Raw genomic sequence first — 23605 nt, 5'->3', positions numbered from 1 at the left:
TGGAATAATATTTTTGACCCATATGTTATCTTCTATGTTTAAGTCACCGCGTCTTGATTCTCCACCTAACATCCATTGAGTATATAATAGGCTTTCCAAACTTTGTGTTTACAGTAGTTCAGAGGTGTTACCGAATTACTGTTGTAAACGTCTCGTGTAGTTCACTTGATGCAGACTAAGTCACTGGTACACTGCAATCGAGCATTTAAGTTTTGTTATGAGTAAAATCTGCCTGACATCCTGGATGTAATAAACATAGAAGTTTCTAGCAAAGGCGGAGCTTTGGTTGGCTGGGTCTATAAACGGCAGCTTCACATCACTTCTTTCCTTTCTGCTGGCAGAGTGTGCTCTGACCAGGCTGTCCTGCTGACGGCATTTCTCAGGTAAGTTACATCACAATGTGTAGAGATTTGATTAGGCTTGTGCTTTTTTTCCTGCTGTCTTTGTGCACTCCATTTTACACTATTACTATTTTAAATGTATTTCCTTAAAAAATCTATCTGTCTGGGCTCCTATGTTGAGATCAGACCCTTTATCTCTATTTTGCTGTATACCTTTTTAGACAGAAAGGCTATTCTTCAGCCGTGTGTCGCACCTGACGAACAAGGTTTAATAGTACTAGATTAAGAAACTGACACCATTGTGGCTCCTGCATTGAGTCTTGTCGGTTTGAACTGTAGAATAAACAGAGCCATACTGAAGACAAGAGAGTAGTTTCATTACATTATCTAAATCTATCGGCAGGTTGAAGCTCGTTCAGCTTTCCTACGCCAATAGCGACATACACTCTAATGCTTGTTGCCCAGCAATTTAATGCTGAAAGGTTGATTTGTTAATGTCATTGTTTTGAGCTGCATTCAGTTTTGACTTACATATTTTGTGCCCTTTTCATACCCTACATTTTAATTCGTCTTAAAAAAAAAAAGTGTTTATCCAGTACAATTCAGGCAACCCTATATTTTATAGAATTCATTTCTACTGATTTAGAAATTACAACAAGGCTTCTTGTATTTGTTTCATAAACTGGATGGGTAAGTGAATATCTCATTTTTTTTTCCACAGGGGGTCCAACTACAATGGAGCTCCGACCTTTTACGCTTGCTTAACTTGTTATTCAGGTAAGGAGACTCGCCCAATACTAATGAAGCATTAAGGCACGACGGGATGGGTTGGCATGACATAACCGCAAAATTAAGGCGTTATACCTTTAACCCTTAAGTGTCCAGTTATATCATGTCAACCCACCCCCTGGAGTGCCTTATAAAACGATTATAATATTAACAGTAGCAGTAAATACCACTACACAGTACGCACAAAAAAAAACGTTTCAGTGAAAAGTAAACATTTGTTTCAGTTTTCATTTAGTAAATGATCATCTGTTTAAAATAAATCGTAAATATAATAAATACTGATTTAAAATGTGTTAAGTAAATCGTTTCTGTATATCAATTACTGGTACTTTGTGTGGTTCAGGAAATTCATCTTTATACTATTCTTCAACAGTTTTTCCATTAAAGATGAGAATTTGGTTGTGAGTCTGATATATATATATATTGCTAGAGGTTACTTGCAGATATTAAATGTTATGTAAAAAGGACAGGTAAGTGGCAGAGGAATTTGAATCAAAGGTGATGTGTCTGTTGAAAGGTTTTGTGTAAGATTAATGTATGGCTGATAGAACGGAGCTAACCAATCAGAGAGCAGGATTTTTCCAAGCAGGTTTATAATGTGGTGCAACAGCAGGAAACCAATGTTTCTTTCATTTCAGTTCTAATGTGTGTAATATTAGGAGGTGTTAATCATTTTGAAAGTAATAATGGAATTCAGTAATTCATTCAATCTTTAAGTACAAATCCAGCAACTTTAAAAAACTTTAAAAGATCCAATTAGTATAACCCCAAAAATACTAATTATTCTCTTATTGCATACAGATTTCCCCCAAACGATGTTTTCCATCTAAAAGTGGTTTTAAATTGTGGACGTGGTCTCCACCGGCCAGATATAATTATCTGCGATCAATAGATGTTCCACAGGATCAGCCTGAATTAGTCATGTGACTTTATAGCCAGCCTACTGTAGAGTTTAAAGCCAGGCCTGACTTGAATAACATGCACACTACCACAGACCAGTCTCTACTGTGCTTAGTTTGAATTGATTGGACTCCCAAGTATATTTTTTAGGGTTTGTTGAATTTTTATAGTATGTGGTATTATCTGGTTTAAAAAATAATTATATTAATTTTGCAGGAGGAGAAAGAAGAGACTGCTCCCAAGGGCAGGCCAGCAGTGTCCCGAGTCTCTCCGGAGTCCAGTGATGCTGTTGTGCAGATCCAGTGCTTGGTAGAAAAGAACCATCTGAAGAATGAAAAGCACTGACCTCGAAGCAACGTACAACTACGAGACAAAACTGAAGCAACCACAAAACGCAACAAATGAATGAAACCCCCCCTTACCCTTTGGTCAATCTGTATCCTAACCTCCGGGTTAGTTTATGGAGGGCCGGCTTCTGGCTGTCTGCGTTGCTTGGTTCGGCATGGTTCGAGGGGTCATGTCGATAAAACGTATTTGTTCTCCCTTTTTGTATTTAAGGCATGCTGCATTGTTTCCTACTGTTTATTAAAAAAAAAATCAAATAAAAATAGAAAAACTTGAAACTGAATCATTTGTCTGTCTTTTTTTTTTTTTGCAAGTTGTTTGTTAAACCCTACAATCTCTCAAAGTCCAAAAATGAGATGCACATTATTGTTGGAATAATATTTTTGACCCATATGGTATCTTCTATGTTTAAGTCACCGCGTCTTGATTCTCCACCTAACATCCATTGAGTATATAATAGGCTTTCCAAACTTTGTGTTTACAGTAGTTCAGAGGTGTTACCGAATTACTGTTGTAAACGTCTCGTTTTTATTCTTAATACATTTCAGCTATTGCACATCTCTGTCGTCTCTTACAAACCTGTATAATACAACTGAAATGTAACATGCAAAGGCGCTGGTTTGATAGTTGGAAAGCAAAACATGGGCAAATTATATTGGTGTTAAAAAAAACAAAATACATTGTAAACAAATCCGTATGAATAATGACTGTTAAGTGCAAAGAGCGGCAACAGATACAACGGTGTAATTTTAAAGAAAGACAATTCATTTCAATACATGTTCTCCTCATAACTCTGTCCCCATGTCAAGCACGATGCTTTATTTTAATGTATCTTACTGTGGTACAGAGCAAAGGTATTTGAACTATAAATCTCCCTCCCGACCAAAAAAGGCGCTGTAAAAGGCTGGTTGTATGTGTTCACCTCGACGATAGGAAGAAACCGGAAGTCAGCCGTCTTGGGGAAGGCGCATATAGTATATAAATAGTGCATATATATATGTATATAGACACACACACACACACACTATTTACACCATTGTTACGAATTTACTATTCATCAATATTACAATCAACTTGGCTCATCAGGCACATACATTTCATGTTTATCACACGGAAATGTCTGATACACAATGACGTAATTAGTTGCGCAGAAATAGAGCACCAACTGCGGTTGTGTTAGTGCGCATTAACAAACCGAACTGAATTAATATAACCGCACTCGATGCTTGTTGCGAACAGGATTAACTAGTGCTGTTGTCGCTGCCCTGTGTAACCGAACTGTGGCGTGTACAAACCGTATTAAGAGCAAAAGGTGAACTCACAACCGCATTTATCCTGTGTGTGTACGAAAACCTCACGACCGGCATGTAATAATGCCAGGCCAGAGTTCAGTGGCTTGTTTAAACAAGGAGTGCACGCACTTCAGTAATGAAAGGTGTGTGTGTGTGTACAACAAAACCGCATCGAGTGCGTTTGTAAATACGGTTGTCGAGCCAAAACAGTGTCTGTACGGAGCCTAAATAAGGTTCCCTTTCCGAGTCACAGAACTATCCTTAATAAAATGTACAATTGCACTATGAAATGATATACCTTAATATAGTGTTGATACACTATATTAAGCAATTATGTATATGGTAGTTTAAATAAACTACAATAGCAATATGGTTCTCTTTTCATTTTTGTCTAATTTATTATAATTGAGGAACAAAGTGATCTGAAGAGATTGGTTTCGTTTTTTTCATTAAAATATTGTAAACAATTTAAAGTGCTGCACAACAAGATACTGTAGTATTTAAATAATAATAAAAAGAAGAAGAAAACATGCACGTTTGATGTATTCAATTTCACCTGAAATGTCAGTGTAATGTGTATTATTATTAAACACATTTAGCACTTAACGTTCAGTGTCAAGCAGCAATAGGCTACCGGCAAGTTGAAATGCAAGTTTGATCCTTGTGCGTAATGTGCATAAACGTAGACAGTAGGCTACAATTAGTGTTTTTTTTTTTGTTTGTTTTGTTTTTTTAAATCAAATCCTATAATGACAATGTACACGTAACTGTCCGAGTTTGTCTTTACACTTTTTAAAATTATTTACATCCGCATTTGTAATAGCTTATTATGGGTTAGTCCTCATTATCGGTCTAACTTGTTCAGGTAAACTAAACCAATTTTCAAGATTAGCTGTTTGGTAGTCCACTTGATGCAGACTAAGTCACTGGTACACTGCAATCGAGCATTTAAGTTTCGTTTTGAGTAAAATCTGCCTGACATCCTGGATGTAATAAACATAGAAGTTTCTAGCAAAGGCGGAGCTTTGGTTGGCTGGGTCTATAAACGGCAGCTTCACATCACTTCTTTCCTTTCTGCTGGCAGAGTGTGCTCTGACCAGGCTGTCCTGCTGACGGCATGTCTCAGGTAAGTTACATCACAATGTGTAGAGATTTGATTAGGCTTGTGCTTTTTTTTCCCTGCTGTCTTTGTGCACTCCATTTTACACTATTACTATTTTAAATGTATTTCCTTAAAAATCTATCTGTCTGGGCTCCTATGTTGAGATCAGACCCTTTATCTCTATTTTGCTGTATACCTTTTTAGACAGAAAGGCTATTCTTCAGCCGTGTGTCGCACCTGACGAACAAGGTTTAATAGTAGATTAAGAAACTGACACCATTGTGGCTCCTGCATTGAGTCTTGTCGGTTTGAACTGTAGAATAAACAGAGCCATACTGAAGACAAGAGAGTAGTTTCATTACATTATCTAAATCTATCGGCAGGTTGAAGCTCGTACAGCTTTCCTACGCCAATAGCGACATACACTCTAATGCTTGTTGCCCAGCAATTTAATGCTGAAAGGTTGATTTGTTAATGGCATTGTTTTGAGCTGCATTCAGTTTTGACTTACATATTTTGTGCCCTTTTCATACCCTACATTTTAATTCGTCTTTAAAAAAAAAAGTGTTTATCCAGTACAATTCAGGCAACCCTATATTTTATAGAATTCATTTCTACTGATTTAGAAATTACAACAAGGCTTCTTGTATTTGTTTCATAAACTGGATGGGTAAGTGAATATCTCATTTTTTTTCCACAGGGGGTCCAATTACAATGGAGCTCCGACCTTTTACGCTTGCTTAACTTGTTATTCAGGTAAGGAGACTCACCCAATACTAATGACGCATTAAGGCACGACGGGATGGGTTGGCATGACATAACCGCAAAATTAAGGCGTTATACCTTTAACCCTTAAGTGTCCAGTTATATCATGCCAACCCACCCCCTGGAGTGCCTTATAAAACGATTATAATATTAACAGTAGCAGTAAATACCACTACACAGTACGCACAAAATAACCGTTTCAGTGAAAAGTAAACATTTGTTTCAGTTTTCATTTAGTAAATGATCATCTGTTTAAAATAAATCGTAAATATAATAAATACTGATTTAAAATGTGTTAAGTAAATCGTTTCTGTATATCAATTACTGGTACTTTGTGTGGTTCAGGAAATTCATCTTTATACTATTCTTCAACAGTTTTTCCATTAAAGATGAGAATTTGGTTGTGAGTCTGATATATATATATATTTTGCTAGAGGTTACTTTCAGATATTAAATGTTATGTAAAAAGGACAGGTAAGTAGCAGAGGAATTTGAATCAAAGGTGATGTGTCTGTTGAAAGGTTTTGTGTAAGATTAATGTATGGCTGATAGAACGGAGCTAACCAATCAGAGAGCAGGATTTTTCCAAGCAGGTTTATAATGTGGTGCAACAGCAGGAAACCAATGTTTCTTTCATTTCAGTTCTAATGTGTGTAATATTAGGAGGTGTTAATCATTTTGAAAGTAATAATGGAATTCAGTAATTCATTCAATCTTTAAGTACAAATCCAGCAACTTTAAAAAACTTTAAAAGATCCAATTAGTATAACCCCAAAAATACTAATTATTCTCTTATTGCATACAGATTTCCCCCAAACGATATTTTCCATCTAAAAGTGGTTTTAAATTGTGGACGTGGTCTCCACCGGCCAGATATAATTATCTGCGATCAATAGATGTTCCACAGGATCAGCCTGAATTAGTCATGTGACTTTATAGCCAGCCTACTGTAGAGTTTAAAGCCAGGCCTGACTTGAATAACATGCACACTACCACAGACCAGTCTCTACTGTGCTTAGTTTGAATTGATTGGACTTCCAAGTATATTTTTTAGGGTTTGTTGAATTTTTATAGTATGTGGTATTATCTGGTTTAAAAAATAATTATATTAATTTTGCAGGAGGAGAAAGAAGAGACTGTTCCCAAGGGCAGGCCAGCAGTGTCCCGAGTCTCTCCGGAGTCCAGTGATGCTGTTGTGCAGATCCAGTGCTTGGTAGAAAAGAACCATCTGAAGAATGAAAAGCACTGACCTCGAAGCAACGTATCAACTACGAGACAAAACTGAAGCAACCACAAAACGCAACAAATGAATGAAACCCCCCCTTACCCTTTGGTCTATCTGTATCCTAACCTCCGGGTTAGTTTATGGAGGGCCGGCTTCTGGTTGTCTGCGTTGCTTGGTTCGGCATGGTTCGAGGGGTCATGTCGATAAAACGTATTTGTTCTCCCTTTTTGTATTTAAGGCATGCTGCATTGTTTCCTACTGTTTATTAAAAAAAAAATCAAATAAAAATAGAAAAACTTGAAACTGAATCATTTGTCTGTCTTTTTTTTTTTTTGCAAGTTGTTTGTTAAACCCTACAATCTCTCAAAGTCCAAAAATGAGATGCACATTATTGTTGGAATAATATTTTTGACCCATATGTTATCTTCTATGTTTAAGTCACCGCGTCTTGATTCTCCACCTAACATCCATTGAGTATATAATAGGCTTTCCAAACTTTGTGTTTACAGTAGTTCAGAGGTGTTACCGAATTACTGTTGTAAACGTCTCGTTTTTATTCTTAATACATTTCAGCTATTGCACATCTCTGTCGTCTCTTACAAACCTGTATAATACAACTGAAATGTAACATGCAAAGGGGCTGGTTTGATAGTTGGAAAGCAAAACATGGGCAAATTATATTGGTGTTAAAAAAAACAAAATACAATGTAAACAAATCCGTATGAATAATGACTGTTAAGTGCAAAGAGCGGCAACAGATACAACGGTGTAATTTTAAAGAAAGACAATTCATTTCAATACATGTTCTCCTCTTAACTCTGTCCCTATGTCAAGCACATTATCGATGCTTTATTTTAATGTATCTTACTGTGGTACAGAGCAAAGGTATTTGAACTGTAAATCTCCCTCCTGACCAAAAAAGGTGCTGTATAACTTAAGGCTGGTTGTATGTGTTCACCTCGACGATAGGTAGAAACCGGAAGTCAGCCGTCTTGGGGAAGGCGCATATAGTATATATATAGTGCATATATATATATATATATATATATATATATATATATATATATATATATATATATATATATATAGACACAGACACACGCACACTATTTACACCATTGTTACGAATTTACTATTCATCAATATTACAATCAACTTGGCTCATCAGGCACATACATTTCATGTTTATCACACGGAAATGTCTGATACACAATGACGTAATTAGTTGCGCAGAAATAGAGCACCAACTGCGGTTGTGTTAGTGCGCATTAACAAACCGAACTGAATTAATATAACCGCACTCGATGCTTGTTGCGAACAGGATTAACCAGTGCTGTTGTCGCTGCCCTGTGTAACCGAACTGTGGCGTGTACAAACCGTATTAAGAGCAAAAGGTGAACTCACAACCGCATTTATCCTGTGTGTGTACGAAAACCTCACGACCGGCATGTAATAATGCCAGGCCAGAGTTCAGTGGCTTGTTTAAACAAGGAGTGCACGCACTTCAGTAATGAAAGGTGTGTGTGTGTGTACAACAAAACCGCATCGAGTGCGTTTGTAAATACGGTTGTCGAGCCAAAACAGTGTCTGTACGGAGCCTAAATAAGGTTCCCTGACATCCTGGATGTAATAAACATAGAAGTTTCTAGCAAAGGCGGAGCTTTGGTTGGCTGGGTCTATAAACGGCAGCTTCACATCACTTCTTTCCTTTCTGCTGGCAGAGTGTGCTCTGACCAGGCTGTCCTGCTGACGGCATTTCTCAGGTAAGTTACATCACAATGTGTAGAGATTTGATTAGGCTTGTGCTTTTTTTCCCTGCTGTCTTTGTGCATTCCATTTTACACTATTACTATTTTAAATGTATTTCCTTAAAAATCTATCTGTCTGGGCTCCTATGTTGAGATCAGACCCTTTATCTCTATTTTGCTGTATACCTTTTTAGACAGAAAGGCTATTCTTCAGCCGTGTGTCGCACCTGACGAACAAGGTTTAATAGTAGATTAAGAAACTGACACCATTGTGGCTCCTGCATTGAGTCTTGTCGGTTTGAACTGTAGAATAAACAGAGCCATACTGAAGACAAGAGAGTAGTTTCATTACATTATCTAAATCTATCGGCAGGTTGAAGCTCGTACAGCTTTCCTACGCCAATAGCGACATACACTCTAATGCTTGTTGCCCAGCAATTTAATGCTGAAAGGTTGATTTGTTAATGTCATTGTTTTGAGCTGCATTCAGTTTTGACTTACATATTTTGTGCCCTTTTCATACCCTACATTTTAATTCGTCTTAAAAAAAAAAAAGTGTTTATCCAGTACAATTCAGGCAACCCTATATTTTATAGAATTCATTTCTACTGATTTAGAAATTACAACAAGGCTTCTTGTATTTGTTTCATAAACTGGATGGGTAAGTGAATATCTCATTTTTTTTCCACAGGGGGTCCAATTACAATGGAGCTCCGACCTTTTACGCTTGCTTAACTTGTTTTTCAGGTAAGGAGACTCGCCTGATAGTACTAATGTGCGGGAACAGCAGGAAACCAAAATTAGTTTCTTTCATTTCAGTTTTAATGTATGTAATATTAGGCGGTGTTACACATTTTGAAAGCAATAATTGAATTCAGTAGTTCATACACTGTTCAAGTGCAAATCCAGTTACTTTATTTTATAACAAAAATTCAATAAGTATTGTAAACGACTTTTAGTGACTTTTATAGTGGTTGAATCCTTATCTCCACATTGTAACGCTTTGTCCAGCGGCTCAAACAAGCCTCGCGTGCGGGTTTCCCTTTTGATCTCAACACCATCAAATGCTGTGAATATTTAATTTAACAGGCTATAAATATAGATTTATAAAATATAGATTTAAAAAATATGGTAACTGACTTACCAGAACAGGGATACACTGACAGAGAAATGGCGAGGGCAGGCTCTAATATGAATAAGGGCGGATAGTCGAGACTGGGCGCTATATCAAGCTTATTAAATGGATTGGATAAATTAAACATTGTGATTGGCTGAACAAGATCACACATGTACTTGGCAATAAGTTTTTTCCAGCACATTTGTATCTTATGAAGACAAAGTTCAATAACTATTTCGTACTGGCAGAAGGATACATTACATACAACTTAATTAAACGTTTAAAATGGTTTTGTTTTCATAAAATAAATATAAAGCCTTTCCATAAGCACAGTGGGGTGTGGTAAGATATATCTTGCTGCACGTCCGGGTGTATGTCTTACCCCACACCCTGTCATGGGTTATTGCTTACTTCTGCCATGTTCAGATAGATAGCGGTAAATATTTGACATGCTGTTTTTAAAGTTTAAATGAAGTAGCACCTGCCATTTGATCTCAGTTGATTTGTTCATTTTCCAGAACTCTGCTGCCAAGGGCAGAGTCAGCACCAACTGACTGAGGGGATCCATCCGAGGATGTCTACTGAACGATTTGAAGCAATGCAATTACCAACAACGAAGCAACCATACGAAAAAGTCAAAAAGCTATGTACTGTATAAACTTTTGATGCGCTTGATTACATTAAAACTACTTGTGATGAAACTTAAACTGAAAATGAACTTTTGATTGTATATTATGCGTTTTAAGAGAAATATGGAACTAAGCCTGGTCTATATTATAACTACCTAACCTAATCATTGGGAAAGGTGGACCGCCTATGTGAATCCTACTGTACTATCTACTGTACTGTTTAACACTGAATTCAGTACAACTGTATACTGCAGTATTATTCACATAGAGAGACTTTTGGTTGTCTGTATTGCTTGGTTTGGTGGTAAAAACCACCAGGAAAATGAAGAAATTCAATTACTTAAAGGCAAAACGCATACTTTCCTACTGTTAAAGACAATAAAAACAGCAAAACCTGTAACTGAATCAGTGTCTCTGGTTTCCTTTTTAATTTTGTTTTTTATGCATAGTTTCTAAAATATATGAATATTGACATAAACAAGCATTCTGTCAAATGCTTATTGGCCAAAATCATGTGCTGGATAGAATTCTCAATTAGTATTAGTTTAAAGTAATTGTGAGGTGCTTGTTCCTGATTCTAGAGTGCTGTAGTATCACCAATTGATAGCTGGTGATACTAAAGGCTGGTTCTGGAGATTAAAAAGTAATATATTTTTAGGGTGTTTTTGTGAGACTGAAACTCTTGCTGGCGACAGGCATTTCTTAATCTTAACCCATCTCATTTATCGCTTATCCCTAAGGGAACACATGATTGTAATACTAACTTAATTTAAATGTATTCACTCATTCGGATCCATAATTATCTCCTAGTAATGACATTTAATTCCTACACCCTATGTATGACTGGATAGGCAGGAAAAATCCCCATTAATGTTTTTTTTTAAGCCCACAAATTTTGAATTCATGAAATTCTTAATTATTTAGAATATATTTCAAAAGTTATTTTAGGCTTTTCTTTGATGCATTATACATCATAGAACTGATAAGCAAATCTCTGTATACCAAATAGATACATTTACATACTAAAATAAAGTTCAGTTATTTTAACTATAGCTAAATGGCAGTCTGTTATAAAAAAAAATAAAATAAATGCTTATTGGAAAATATAATGGCAGCTGGCAAATCACTATTGATAAGAGGAATGCAATGAACCAACATTACAAATTGTGTACCTATTCTCTGGTTATACTGAGTGAAATTCACATCAGATGCCAACTACAGATTAAAGAGCTATAGTACACTGATTTTCAGGTTTGGTGTAGTGCTACCACAACTCGCTTCTCATATATGTATTCCCCCGCCCCCCCCCCCCCCCCCCCCCCCCAAAAAAAGTCACTTACAATTATGTCTCACCCCGAAAGAGGGAGCACAAGGAGGTTAAGTGACTTGCTCAGGGTCACACAATGAGGCAGTGGCTGAAGTGGGAGTTGAACTGGGGAATTCCTGGTTACAAGCCCTTTTCTTTAACCACTGGACCACACAGTCTCCAGTTCTTAAAATTAAAAAAAGGATACTTTTGGAGTAAATCAGCTTACACCACCTGCTTTAAAAACAAACCAAGTGTGGGCCAGGACAGGGCAAGTGAGCACAGGGTTAGGAAGCCAGGTAAGGCTCTTCAGCCCGATGGAATTTGTTAGTGACATTTTGTGAGACATAATGAAACAAATACAGAATTGTGTTGTATCTAAATGTAAAAATGTGAGTTCTAGGTTGCAGGAAATTGCATATGTTAAAGTTAACATTTCAAAAATTCTCTGAGGGGCATGTCGCCAGACCCCCGTGGAAGCAGGTCGCTCATTACTACACTATGAGCCGCTTGCTCTCTTAATGTCACACAAGTGGACCTATTTTCACCTCTCAAATGTTAGAGGGTATGGTCAACTAGTAAACAAGCTAACGAAGATCAGTTCCTAGAAATCATGGCCTAACTATAGCAGACGCATACTTCAAGACAAGAACTGGTGATTTTAAATATTTTTTAAAATGTATACAGTGAAGAGCACATGACTCCACATGAAACTGTTCTGCCACATATAACCAGGAAAGACGAATCGTTTTAACCTCAGCAACAGTTGTGCAAACTTATCAGTTTCTATCATAACAATTTATTTAAATTAATTTCAAAATTTGTGCAAGTCACCTCAGCTGAACACACACAAGCTCACATGACATTTATATCTACAAGTTGTGGCCCTGCACACTGTTCTGGCCGGTACAGTTTTCTCACTATCTGCATTCAAAGTTTGTGAGTATGTCTATAACAACTGATCATTATTTTTTACTTTACAACAAAATGATCAGGAAATCTAGACTAACAGACAAACAGATGAACAGATTTACAGTAATAATCATTCACTATTTGAAGTTAACAGAGTTTAAAAAAAAAAATATAACTTTTTGTGATATTTATATTGGGTCCCGTGGTAAATTACTACATAGATATATGTTTTATTTGTAGTGTAGTCTTGGTCACCCAATATCCAAAAATGGAATCAATCCTACAGTATGCATAATTCTTAGCAATTGGCGGACAATTGTATTTACATAGGAATGTAAAAGCACTGACTGACGGATTTAAGATTTGTGTTGATGTTAAAATATAGAGTTGTTGTTTTAACAGTAGAAGTAATGAAGACCCAATAGGGAAGATAATGACTTGTGAGTTTTAATCACACTGTAAGCTTATATACAGTATAAATGACATTTGGCTGCATTATTGAGTTGGTTTAAATAGAATCAGATACTTCCGACATCAATATTCCACAGAACAAAATACAGGCGTTGTTTGGAAACAATTTGGCAGGCTGCTGTGAAAACAGAAAGACTGCGATATAGTTAATGGTTAAATACTAAGGTTAACTAAAATGATTATGACAGGGTCGGGAATATAGAGGAAGTGTTTGATACAAAGGTTACTTTATTACATTATATAACAGTATAAAACAACAGACACACAACCTTTGTACTCCGAGGAAGTAGTTGCCAGAAGTTGCCTAGTCAGTACAGCTTTCTCACTACCTGCATTTTCTGGTCGTATATATGTACAGAATGTGCTGCACATTAACCTAGTAACCCAGATATCACAATACTGTGTATTTATCATCCGTTGCATACAAACCTACACTGCTGGTAATCAGAATGATTCTTGTCATTCCTAAAAGTCACAATGAACCTTGATTTCAGTTGCAGTCTTGGAAACCAGCCATCATACAGCTTTCAAACTTTCTACTTCCAGCCATAAAAGCTAAAGAGCTGAAAGTCAACAGCTTTAGGTATTATATCTAGAGCTTCAGTTTCTTTGCACAACATTGCCTTGGCACCTGGCTACTTCCTCTTTCCTTACAGGTACAGTACTAAACAGACACATGCTGTACTTCATTTGCTAATCAGATTTAAAACAAATGTATTTTAACCACACCCCTGCAAGTAATACTTGCAAATAAATGTAAATAATTAAAATTCAAAGTATATGCAGCACAGCAACGTTTTACAATCAAAATATAAAAAGACTTTCCAGCAAAAAAAAGACTCTGCTGCCCTCTGCCAGACTCATAAAACTATTCGAAAGGACTGTAATATGTTGCTGTTTTAAAGGCAAGGTCCTTCATAGACTAGCTGTGTGCATAAAGGTGACCTCCCTTTAACCACATGGTCTTTGTTTTATTTAATAAGCAAATTCCCAATTGTTGGTTTGTTAATTTAAATGCATTATACATAATTATATGTACATAACCCATGTAAACATTAGCTAACAGTTTTTTTCACAAGATATATACACCGCCTCACCTCAACTATTTAGGTTTTCTTAATTGTTTTAATTATTAATTCATTATCATTTGTTAAATATTTTTTGAACACGGAGGGTAACAAAACTGCAACAGTTTTAGTTGACTATTCAACGAACTCTATACAGTGACTATGATAAATAAAGGCCTTAGTTAAGGTGTGAATTGCTGGAAATAGTTTAAAAAAAAACCTTTTCAATCTGACCCTCCTAAATAGCATATATTATTATGCTCAGCCTATCACAGCAAAAGTGGATAATGCTATAATAATCCACTGATACCGATGGCTTTACTGTGGTAAACTTTTATAATGGAAGACACGATAGTTGAAATAATCTCAGTTGCATAATCTTCCACGACTGATGTAAGGTATCCAGTTTTAACACGACGGCATAATGAGAACAGGAATACGGAGATTGTTTTTTCTACGGGAGTTATGACAATATGATACTTGATATCTGCTTTGATTGGAACTTGCACATCCTGATCAAGGCAAGTGAGCGCAGGTAAACTATACTGCGCATAAAGCTCGCGGGAGCGCAGACAATCAAGTACATGACTGTACAAACAAGAGTGACAACGAGGATATACCGCGCACCACAGCAAAGGAAAACAAGTTAGTAAAAAAATACTGTTTGTGTTAGTCAACTATTTTTTTGTTATTTTATTTTCAACGTTATGGTTTATAAGGTGCATTTTAATAGTTAAATAGCAGTGCTAATAAAACATTTTGCGCTCCTTTGAGTTTTAAAAATGTTTAAAATTAACCGTAACAACACCTATTTAGATATGTATATACTTACTTTTGTTTTTTCATTTGCTATTTACCTCTTCAAATGAAACAAGATAGTAAATAATGCATTCAACATATAATAAATTCAGCATGAACAGATACTTATTTTATGTGTAGCCCCTGTTGTCTAATTATTGCAGGGGGACACACAATAAACAAAGCGGGTACACTTACGTTTATGATGAATTGTATGCGTTTACTATCAATGATAAACACGTGTCGTCCTGCGAGGATAGCCTGGGGTTGAGATAAGCAGGTGCATTCTCAGCCCTGTGATTTTGCCTCATCAGTATCCATGTGTAGGAATCGTGGGTGAGTGAGCATTTTTACTCTAGAAATCTGTTAATGAAAGCGCAATTTCTAAATATTGAAAACAATAAGCTTTAATATGCACCAAACAAAATGTTATATATATATATATATACACACACACACACATACTGGAGACCTAACCTGAGGCTATTGTTTGGAGCTTATGATATCCCGAAGTGCTCACATCACTTATCTGGATAGCATTTTCATTTTATCCAGTTGAGATGCTATCTTGCTTCAGTTAACATATTGAATGGTTGAGTATTGAGAATTCTGAATTTATCAAATCTGAGCTGATTACAAATCACACGGTTTGAATGAAGATAAGTACTGCTTGAACTCTACTTCCGCAATGCTCTTCTGTGGCTCTCTGTGTTCTAAAGTATTTGTGACGGCAATAAGAAGGATTAGTGAATATAGGTCATAGTAAGGTTAAGTACAGACAGCAATGGGATAACCACCGTGAGTTGTATTGCTGGAGCCCCTTTTGCAGCTTTTAAAACTTACATGAGGGTTTTCTTCTTGAAACATGTGAACACATGAACAGTAAGTGATCATTTTTGTGTTTCAGTTGTTTCAATATGCAGAGATACAGATATAGTTAGAGATGTAAATAGAGATAGATCTGTAAAAAATAAAGTATTTCCCATCTGTATTATTTTAGTAAAATAAATGAAAAAAGATACAAATATTTCTTGGATTTCCATTTAATTTACAATGCATATGCTTTTATTTATTTATTTTGTAAGCCTATAGAAATTATAAGAAATTATAATTACCATAACTATTGTTTTTGTCTTTCCCCATATTACCATTGTTTTGCCCCATTTCTATGGAAAAAAAACCCTCTCTTTCTTGTGTGGCTGGATTAGTTAGAAAAATCTTTCCCTACCATAAACTGCTTTGCCAAGAGATATCCTTTCTCCTCCCAGTCCTGCTTCTTGATCCTCTTTAACCCAATATGCCCCTATGGCTTCCTGTCCCGCGCCCCACCTATTCCCAGGCTCGGGAGAACCTTGTGAAGTCACTGCCCCCTAACCTGATCTGCTCCCTCTCCTGTGGAGGTAAACTCTGCCGCTACGAGGGGCCAGCTAACTGGAGTCTGCAGCAGCAGGTCATACGAGGGCTTTACTCAGAATGGTACAATTTACTAATACAAATTGCATTTGAAAAAAATTAAGAACTGTGATAAAATGTATGGAGTTACAAAACAGAAATGTTATGCTGTGTATTCATAGTGGGCCTGGACTTAGAGTCATTAAAACAACAAGTAATTCACAGGAAACCGAGGAGTGCTTTGGTTATTTTAATACTGTAACTGATAGCGTGTTCGTTTTTACCTCCAGGGTGACGGATGATATCGTTGCTATGGCGCGACCCTCCACCACACTCATTAAGGAATATAACATTATAGAGCAATTCACAAAGTAAGTATATTCTAAGTATGAGTAGGCCACTTAAGTCAGCTGTCACTGTTTCTGAGAGTTGCTTCTCTTTTTAATGCAAAAAAACATTTGATACCTTCCCATGTTTTCTCTCTGTGTAGTCATAAAACAATCAAACATCACAGCATTTCAAATGTGGTTCTTAGATTTTCTAGGGAATCTGAATTTTAGAATGGGAATACATTTGATAGACTAACGGTATTTGTTCTATAATTGAGGCTGTTGTGGTATTTGTTAACAGCATGACACAGATGGGACGCCCAGCATTAGAATTTAACATACACTACAACTTCACTTCAAATTGTTGTGATTATACATTTGACAGATACAGCATGATTTTCAAAGGCGGCACAGATCAATGTAACTTAAAAACATGAACGTTTAAAAATAAAAATATAATAAATTTCACACACTGACTACTACCAGTGTTCACAAGTTAATAATTGTTTTTTTTGACAGGGGGAGGGCAAAACGGTTTTATTTATTTATTATTCCATTATTTGTTAATATACTCTGAGGATATTATTGCAGTGACATTGAAGATCACGTTCAATTTTTAATGTGATCAGAAGTGCAGGAGAAGGGAAATCTGAGACCTCTTGAGACAGCTGAACGCAGCGAAATAATTTCTTTCAACTGAGAATGACTGTATTATTATTATTATTATTATTATTATTATTATTATTATTATTATTATTATTATTATTATTATTATTATTAAGTGAAAGACACAGAAAATAAGATGTTGCCAGAATAATAACCTCAGGCATCGTAAAGGACAATACCCCAAGGGCAGTCAGTGCAGTCTGCTGCACATTGAATTAATATTGAGAGCAGCACAGTGCATAACAGACTTGGCCTGGGTAACTGCTCTGCAAAGTTAGGTCCTCATTCACATGCGCTGTCTCTTATTTTGTGATCAGTGGTATTTCTCTCTGAACTATGCAGGCTGACATTTCCAATTGTGAACTGTGAAAAATAATTCCATTTGACTATTCCATTAGAGGTCACACTCAGATTTGATTGACTATGAAGTGGGGAATATGAAATGATTTGTTGGACATGCAGTGGACAATTCAAAGCAGGTGTGATTCATGTCTGTTTTCAGGTTGAACATCAAGTCCATCATTAATATGCAGGTCCAGGGGGAGCATGCTCACTGTGGACCCCCCTTGGAACAAGAGAGTGGGTTCTCGTATGTACCACAGATCTTGATGGAAAATGGAAGTAAGTACAGTCCACACTTTTAAATAGCTACTTTGAAAGTGTCTTTCTTGCTATGTTTATGGCAGCAGGGTGGAGTAGTGGTTAGGGCTCTGGACTCTTGACTGGAGGGTTGTGGGTTCAATCCCCAGTGGGGGACACTGCTGTTGTACCCTTGAGCAAGGTACTTTACCTAGATTGCTCCAGTAAAAACCCAACTGTATAAATGGGTAATTGTATGTGAAATAATGTATAATGTGATATCTTGTAACAATTGTAAGTCGCCCTGGATAAGGGCGTCTGCTAAGAAATAAATAATAATAATGTTTATTAGAATTGGAATTTCACTTGCCTATAATATTCTATTGCTCTGTGCCTATAAAAAGGCATGCATTATGGAAATGCTTCCAACTGTATCATATTCCTCACATGCTTTATATTAGTCATGTGCTTACTCTTTGCAATGCTAAATTAAATCATATGTCTGGTTGCTTATGTAAGCACAATTTTTCCCATCAGTAATTAAAATGATCATAGTATCCAGTTACACCTCAGCTAACAAGTGTTTGTTTCGGAAAAGGATCATGACTGCAATTGAGGCAGATCATTTTTTCCATGCCGATACAGTTACACAAATTATGTTTACCTTTTGCATGGTCACCAACCAAGCCACACTTTAACGACTGGTTTCACAGACCCGGATTTGCACTTATTTTAGGTAAGGTAGTCTAAAATGAGTGATAATCAGGATCTGTGAAACCAACCAATAAGCACCAATTCCCCATCATTGTCAGCTGTATATTAACATTCCCATGTCTCTCTTTTTTTTTTACTACATTCATCAATAATTTACATCTGTGTACCCTACTTCATATGTATATTGACTAAATGAAACCAAAGATTGTGTACTCTCTTTCACTCCATCAGAGTATCACCCTTTTTCCATCTGGTGTTTTATTTGCTATTTTAATAACTAAAAAGTTGGTAAATGTTTATCATATGTACAGTACTGTGCATACTAGGTTTCAATATATTAATCCAATTAAAATAATACACTAATAATGCAAACTTTAGGTTTATGTAATTCATTTGTTTGTCTGAATTTCACTTTTTGCAGTCTATTTCTTTAACTTTGGAATGCCAGATTTTGGGGTGTCATCCCTAATTCGGATATTAGATGGGGTGAAAGTGCTCACATTCGCTCTGAAGGAGGGGAAGGTGGCAGTGCACTGCCATGCAGGGCTGGGACGAACAGGTAACTCTTAAACCTAAAAATCAACTTCCTGCTCTTTTAAAGCTTGAAGGTGCATGGGAAAAAGAATAATGGTTATTGAAAATAATAATCATATCTTCATCTGTACACAGTAAAATAAACAAAATAGGGCAGCAGAAATAGAGACACATTGGGATGGCACTTGTGTTACTTGACGTGAAGAGCCACAAGTTGTTTAAATTGTTCTGAAATGCGATTTAAATAATATCATAGGTATGCCTATTTTTTGGTCCTGTTTTTTTAATTATAATTCTTCTCTGCTGACAGGAGTCCTTGTAGCCTGTTATTTGATTTACGCCACTCGAGTGAGTCCAAGTGAAGCCATCCACTTTGTTCGGATAAAACGGCCCTCCTCTATACAGACCCAACCTCAGATTGACCTGGTCTTCGACTTTGCCCGCTTTCTTGCTCCTCACTTAATCATGTATGCTAATGTGGATGCCAAAACTTACCCCTTCACCCTGGAGCAGTACCTCATTCGACAGAAGCATCTCCTCCATGGCTACGAAGCACGGAACCTAAAGCACATCCCCAAGATTGTTGACTTCACCTGTAAGAGACTGATTATGATTGCTCTAAACAAAGCAGACTGCAGAGCCTTGCAGACTGAAGTTGAAAGGGAATCCTTCATGCATGACTTAACTCATTTGATAAGACAGACACTGGTCAGGCAAACATTTCTCCATATCACCACTCTGCTGAACGACCCCGATAACAGGCTGACCCCCTCCGTGAGCTCAGCTACTTCTTGGGGGGAAAAGGAGGGGTTCAAGAAGCGGAAGAGGGAAGTTCTTCAGAACAAGAGAAGTTACAGTGAATCGGACCTCAGTAAGATTGTAGTCCTGGAGAAGAATAAGGTAAAACATGCCAAAAATGTATTTAATATGCATGCATTTGCTAAATATACACTGATAAACTGGATTAAAAGCTGTTTGAATTCACATTTTAATGAATTATGGAAGATTACATTTTTAACTTTCACTTTATATTTACATTATTTTTAAATGTTTTAAGTCCTGTAAATTATGATCTAATTTAATCTAAAGTTTTTCATAAAAATACTGTTTGCATAGTTCACACACAGCACACTTTGCTAGATTGTGATGTGTTTTGCACATGCCACTTACCAAGTTGAAATTTTAAAGGACCTGGAGCGCATGAAGCTTCCTCCAGAAGAGAGCAATCAGCCTAATTCTCCAGGGATGGGATGTGAAGATGTGAACGACTCTGCTGTGATGGGATGTGAAACTTTATATAAGGACTCTCCAGGCCTGGGACATGAAAACTTAAATGAAGACCTGAACACTTCAAATTTAAAAACTGGAGATTGTCCAACAGCAGTGGCTGAAGACATGAGCAGTGACTTAGGTGGCACCAAGAAGGTAAAGTCTGAGAAAAAAAATAAACCTGCTTTCAAAAGGTTTACTACTACAATTGAGGAGGTAAAAACAACAAACACAAAACAACTTACATTAAGGCATTGTACTGAATCATAAGAAATATTCTCCAAGAAATGAATGACTGGTTTACTAGTTAAAATGTCCATTATGGTTATTGCAATTAACTATACATTTTTTAAAAATATATAATAATAATAATAATAATAATAATAATAATAATAATAATGATATTTTTGTTTTTACTAAAAAGTCTCCAAAGGAACAAGGGAGTCCAGGACTTGGGACAGTATCTCTTTCACAGGCTGTTGCTATAGCAATGGCAGAGCTGGAACCAATAGGAAATGATCTTTTGAAGGAAATCCAACAATGGCAGGTAAGTATGGCTTGGTACATCAAAGGATATACAGTACACGGAAGTCTAGGGCCAAGATAGGGCAAAGGGCTAAATCTCCCATTTCTAGTTTGTATACATATTCAGATGATCCTTTTACAAGGTATCACCAAAACAATGTTGTTGTAACTTTAGTACTGGTACTTTTTTCCTCCCATAATCCCTCCATCTAGAATGACTTGAATGAGAATGAAGGTGCCTGGGGAATGCTGGCTACAGAGACAGACCCTAAAGTCATGAGTGCTTTAATGTGGAGGTGGTTGGAACAGCTAAAGGTGAGGATAAATGGCAAATAATTGCATATTGTGGTCTTTAGAACTCCTGAAAGCAATACATGTAATGAACAGCTAGGTAAATAAAAATGAACACATAGAATAACATTGGAACTATTACACCTGAAAGCATGCTTCTCCCTTTTTACAATATCTCAGTCTGTGTTGTGTGCATAGGAACCAGTGCTGAAGTCTGAGGACATTGGACTGTTATTGTCAAGCAGACAGGATACTAAGACTATCTGGGCACTGCATAAGGTCAGTAATTTATCAGTATTACAAACCTAATGTGATTTGGAATCGGTGAGTTTCTAGATTTTAGGATGGATAATTTCCTGATTTTTCGACCAATACAACTTTACTTAAATTCCAGGTTTTATGGCAGTCTATTGGGATAAAGCATCTTTAGGCATATTGTTCCCATCATTCCCAGCCATTGTTTGATTCCATGGAAACTATAAGCTTGTAGGGAAAATAACATGCCTTTTCTGCCAACCTTAAGTGCTATTCCTGGTCAACTTGTAATACATTTTAACACATTTTAACACATTTGTATAAATGTATTTTTTGACAACAAAATAGAAACAGCCAAACACTAGTCCTTTTATATTTTGATTTAATTTCCTTTTCCTGTACAGTATCAGGGTGAGACTATTTGTTGCATCCTTGACTGTATCAGTCAGCTTACAAGCCTGAGCCCAAAGATGGAAGAAGCTATTATATGTCGTCTGATTCGAGCACTGACTGAGGTAAGAGCAAAGATGGGGCACTAATACAGCCAATGTAGTTGACAACAGGGTTTGACTTGAAGAATACTGATTCTTAATCATGTATCACATACCAAAATAGTTGATCATTATGAAAATGAGAACATGCATTAAACATACACAGTAGTTAATTTTTATAAATGTTTTTTTTTTCTCACTCAGTGCTCGGAAGAAGAAGTTAAGACATTTACTGGACTTCTTGAGCTCTTCAAGACCATCATTAAGGAAAAACGCACTCACAATTTATTTACAAAAGGACTTGTGAAAACCAAACATATGTTGAAAATGTCTTCTATCATGAAAAACAAACAGAAACTGTTCTGATCCAAAGGACCTTAAAAGAAGAGGAATTTCACAGTGCAGTCTTAAACAAAGGTCCCATTGGCCTTTTGACATTTTATGTGTGATGTTTAATGATTTCCATTGTGCATGGTTACTCTAAATCAGAGCTCAGAATTGTTAGCAATTTTCTGTGTTTCAATGATAATAAAAACACTGATACAAAAAAATGGTCTTCAGTGGCAATGCAGTGGGACTACCCAGACAATGTAATATTCTGTAGTAAGGGAAAATGGTTCAAGAGCTACTACATTAAAATAGTATTTTAATGTAGTTTTTGGTAAAATGGTCATATATATCACATTGGATCAATATATGACATTGTATTAAAAAAACTGGTAATCTATTTCAGCACACTGGTACCATAGCAGTACCAGTTTGACATTGTAATACAACTGTGCAATATTTATTGCAAATAAATTGCAGTAGGATTGCTGGTAATTCCCCAGTCTGATAATAGTTCTGCTGGGATTTTTTGAGGTAATACACTGGTATTATATCAGTATCCCAATGGTATAAGAATGGTGGAACTGTTGTATTTGTATATTACACTAAATAAATCCTTCCATGAAGTGCTTTGTTCCAGACTTGCACAAAAATGTTTTGTAGTTTAAATATATTATTATTTTATTAATTTACTGGTATTTAAAAATATACTATTGACATATTATGCATTTCAGATGTTTGCATTGTTTGCATTTTTTAAATATTCAGTTCTTTTGATCGATTTTACTGCTGCTGTGTTTTTGCGATGCTGTTTTTGTGGTTCTGTTTTATGTTTTAATTCTTCTTCTGCCACCTTGAAGTTCCAGCTTTGCTCAATCCTCAAGAAATCATTCCAGGAAGATGCCAAGTCTTCAAATAAAATGTTCAAATGTACTGTGCAATACAGTGTTTGAAAAAGGACCTGCAATTTTCTAATGTCTTTGTTTGTTTGATATATCTAAAATCAAATGTAATCATTAAAATAATGTGCACTCTTTTTTCACTCTAATACCTCTATCTGACATCACTGGACCAGGGCTGTCCAGCTATACCAAGTGATGAGAACATAACTTAGACTTGAGGTATATTTATGAATCTCTTACAAAAGTTTACCATGCTATTTTTGCACAATATTTTTGCAGTTGCATTTACTATAATTTACCCTGGTTTACCAAGTTTATAAATATGCTTTACCAAATGTCGATCGCACATTGTTTTAGAGAGTTTGGATAGCCTGTATGTAATATTTTGGCATGTGCATGTATATATAACTGGTTTATTCCTTACAATGGATAGCGGCGATACTTCAACTCTGTGCCCAGTGGGTGTGCAAAATCCAGATGTTTCTTATTATTTTTACCTTATGTATTAGCTTACATCAGGGATG

The 23605-nt window shown here is 36.2% G+C and overlaps 1 protein-coding gene and 2 long non-coding RNA genes across 8 annotated transcripts; all 3 read left to right on the top strand.

Annotated features, from left to right (window-relative positions):
* Positions 1-261: 261 nt before the first annotated feature.
* On the top strand, positions 262-2658 carry LOC117415341 (uncharacterized). The gene is made up of 3 exons (XR_004663621.2): positions 262-383; positions 1063-1118; positions 2247-2658. It is a non-coding gene; the product is annotated as an uncharacterized LOC117415341 (long non-coding RNA).
* A 1989-nt stretch (positions 2659-4647) lies between these two features.
* On the top strand, positions 4648-7067 carry LOC117415342 (uncharacterized). The gene is made up of 3 exons (XR_004546397.3): positions 4648-4793; positions 5470-5525; positions 6655-7067. It is a non-coding gene; the product is annotated as an uncharacterized LOC117415342 (long non-coding RNA).
* Positions 7068-14283: 7216 nt separating this feature from the next.
* zgc:77752 (uncharacterized protein LOC393862 homolog) lies at positions 14284-23139 on the top strand. Of its 6 annotated transcripts, none has more exons than XM_059027389.1 (12): positions 14284-14654; positions 16076-16283; positions 16490-16570; positions 17697-17815; positions 18909-19046; positions 19332-19921; positions 20210-20446; positions 20715-20837; positions 21029-21130; positions 21305-21385; positions 21766-21876; positions 22057-23139. In XM_059027389.1, exons 2-12 carry the CDS (start codon positions 16105-16107, stop codon positions 22216-22218), a joined length of 1923 nt encoding a protein of 640 aa, XP_058883372.1. In that variant the 5' UTR covers positions 14284-14654; positions 16076-16104; the 3' UTR covers positions 22219-23139. The 6 variants fall into 6 exon arrangements, with proteins under 6 accessions (XP_058883372.1, XP_058883371.1, XP_058883375.1 ...); XM_059027388.1 differs by having other exon boundaries at positions 16016-16283; XM_059027392.1 differs by having other exon boundaries at positions 14286-14654; positions 16147-16283.
* Positions 23140-23605: the final 466 nt, after the last annotated feature.

This window comes from Acipenser ruthenus, chromosome 7, assembly GCF_902713425.1.
Source record: "Acipenser ruthenus chromosome 7, fAciRut3.2 maternal haplotype, whole genome shotgun sequence".
Taxonomy (NCBI): Eukaryota; Metazoa; Chordata; class Actinopteri; order Acipenseriformes; family Acipenseridae; genus Acipenser; species Acipenser ruthenus.
Note: the sequence above shows the minus strand (reverse complement) of the source record. Positions and strands in the feature narration are given on the sequence as shown.

Coding starts and splice junctions, on each gene's coding strand:
- zgc:77752 (XM_059027389.1), top strand. CDS start 16,105: ATGCCCCTATGGCTTCCTGTCCCGCGCCCCACCTATTCCCAGGCTCGG. Junction 21,386..21,765: donor CTATCTGGGCACTGCATAAG/GTCAGTAATTTA, acceptor TTTCCTGTACAG/TATCAGGGTGAGACTATTTG. Junction 21,877..22,056: donor TGATTCGAGCACTGACTGAG/GTAAGAGCAAAG, acceptor TTTCTCACTCAG/TGCTCGGAAGAAGAAGTTAA.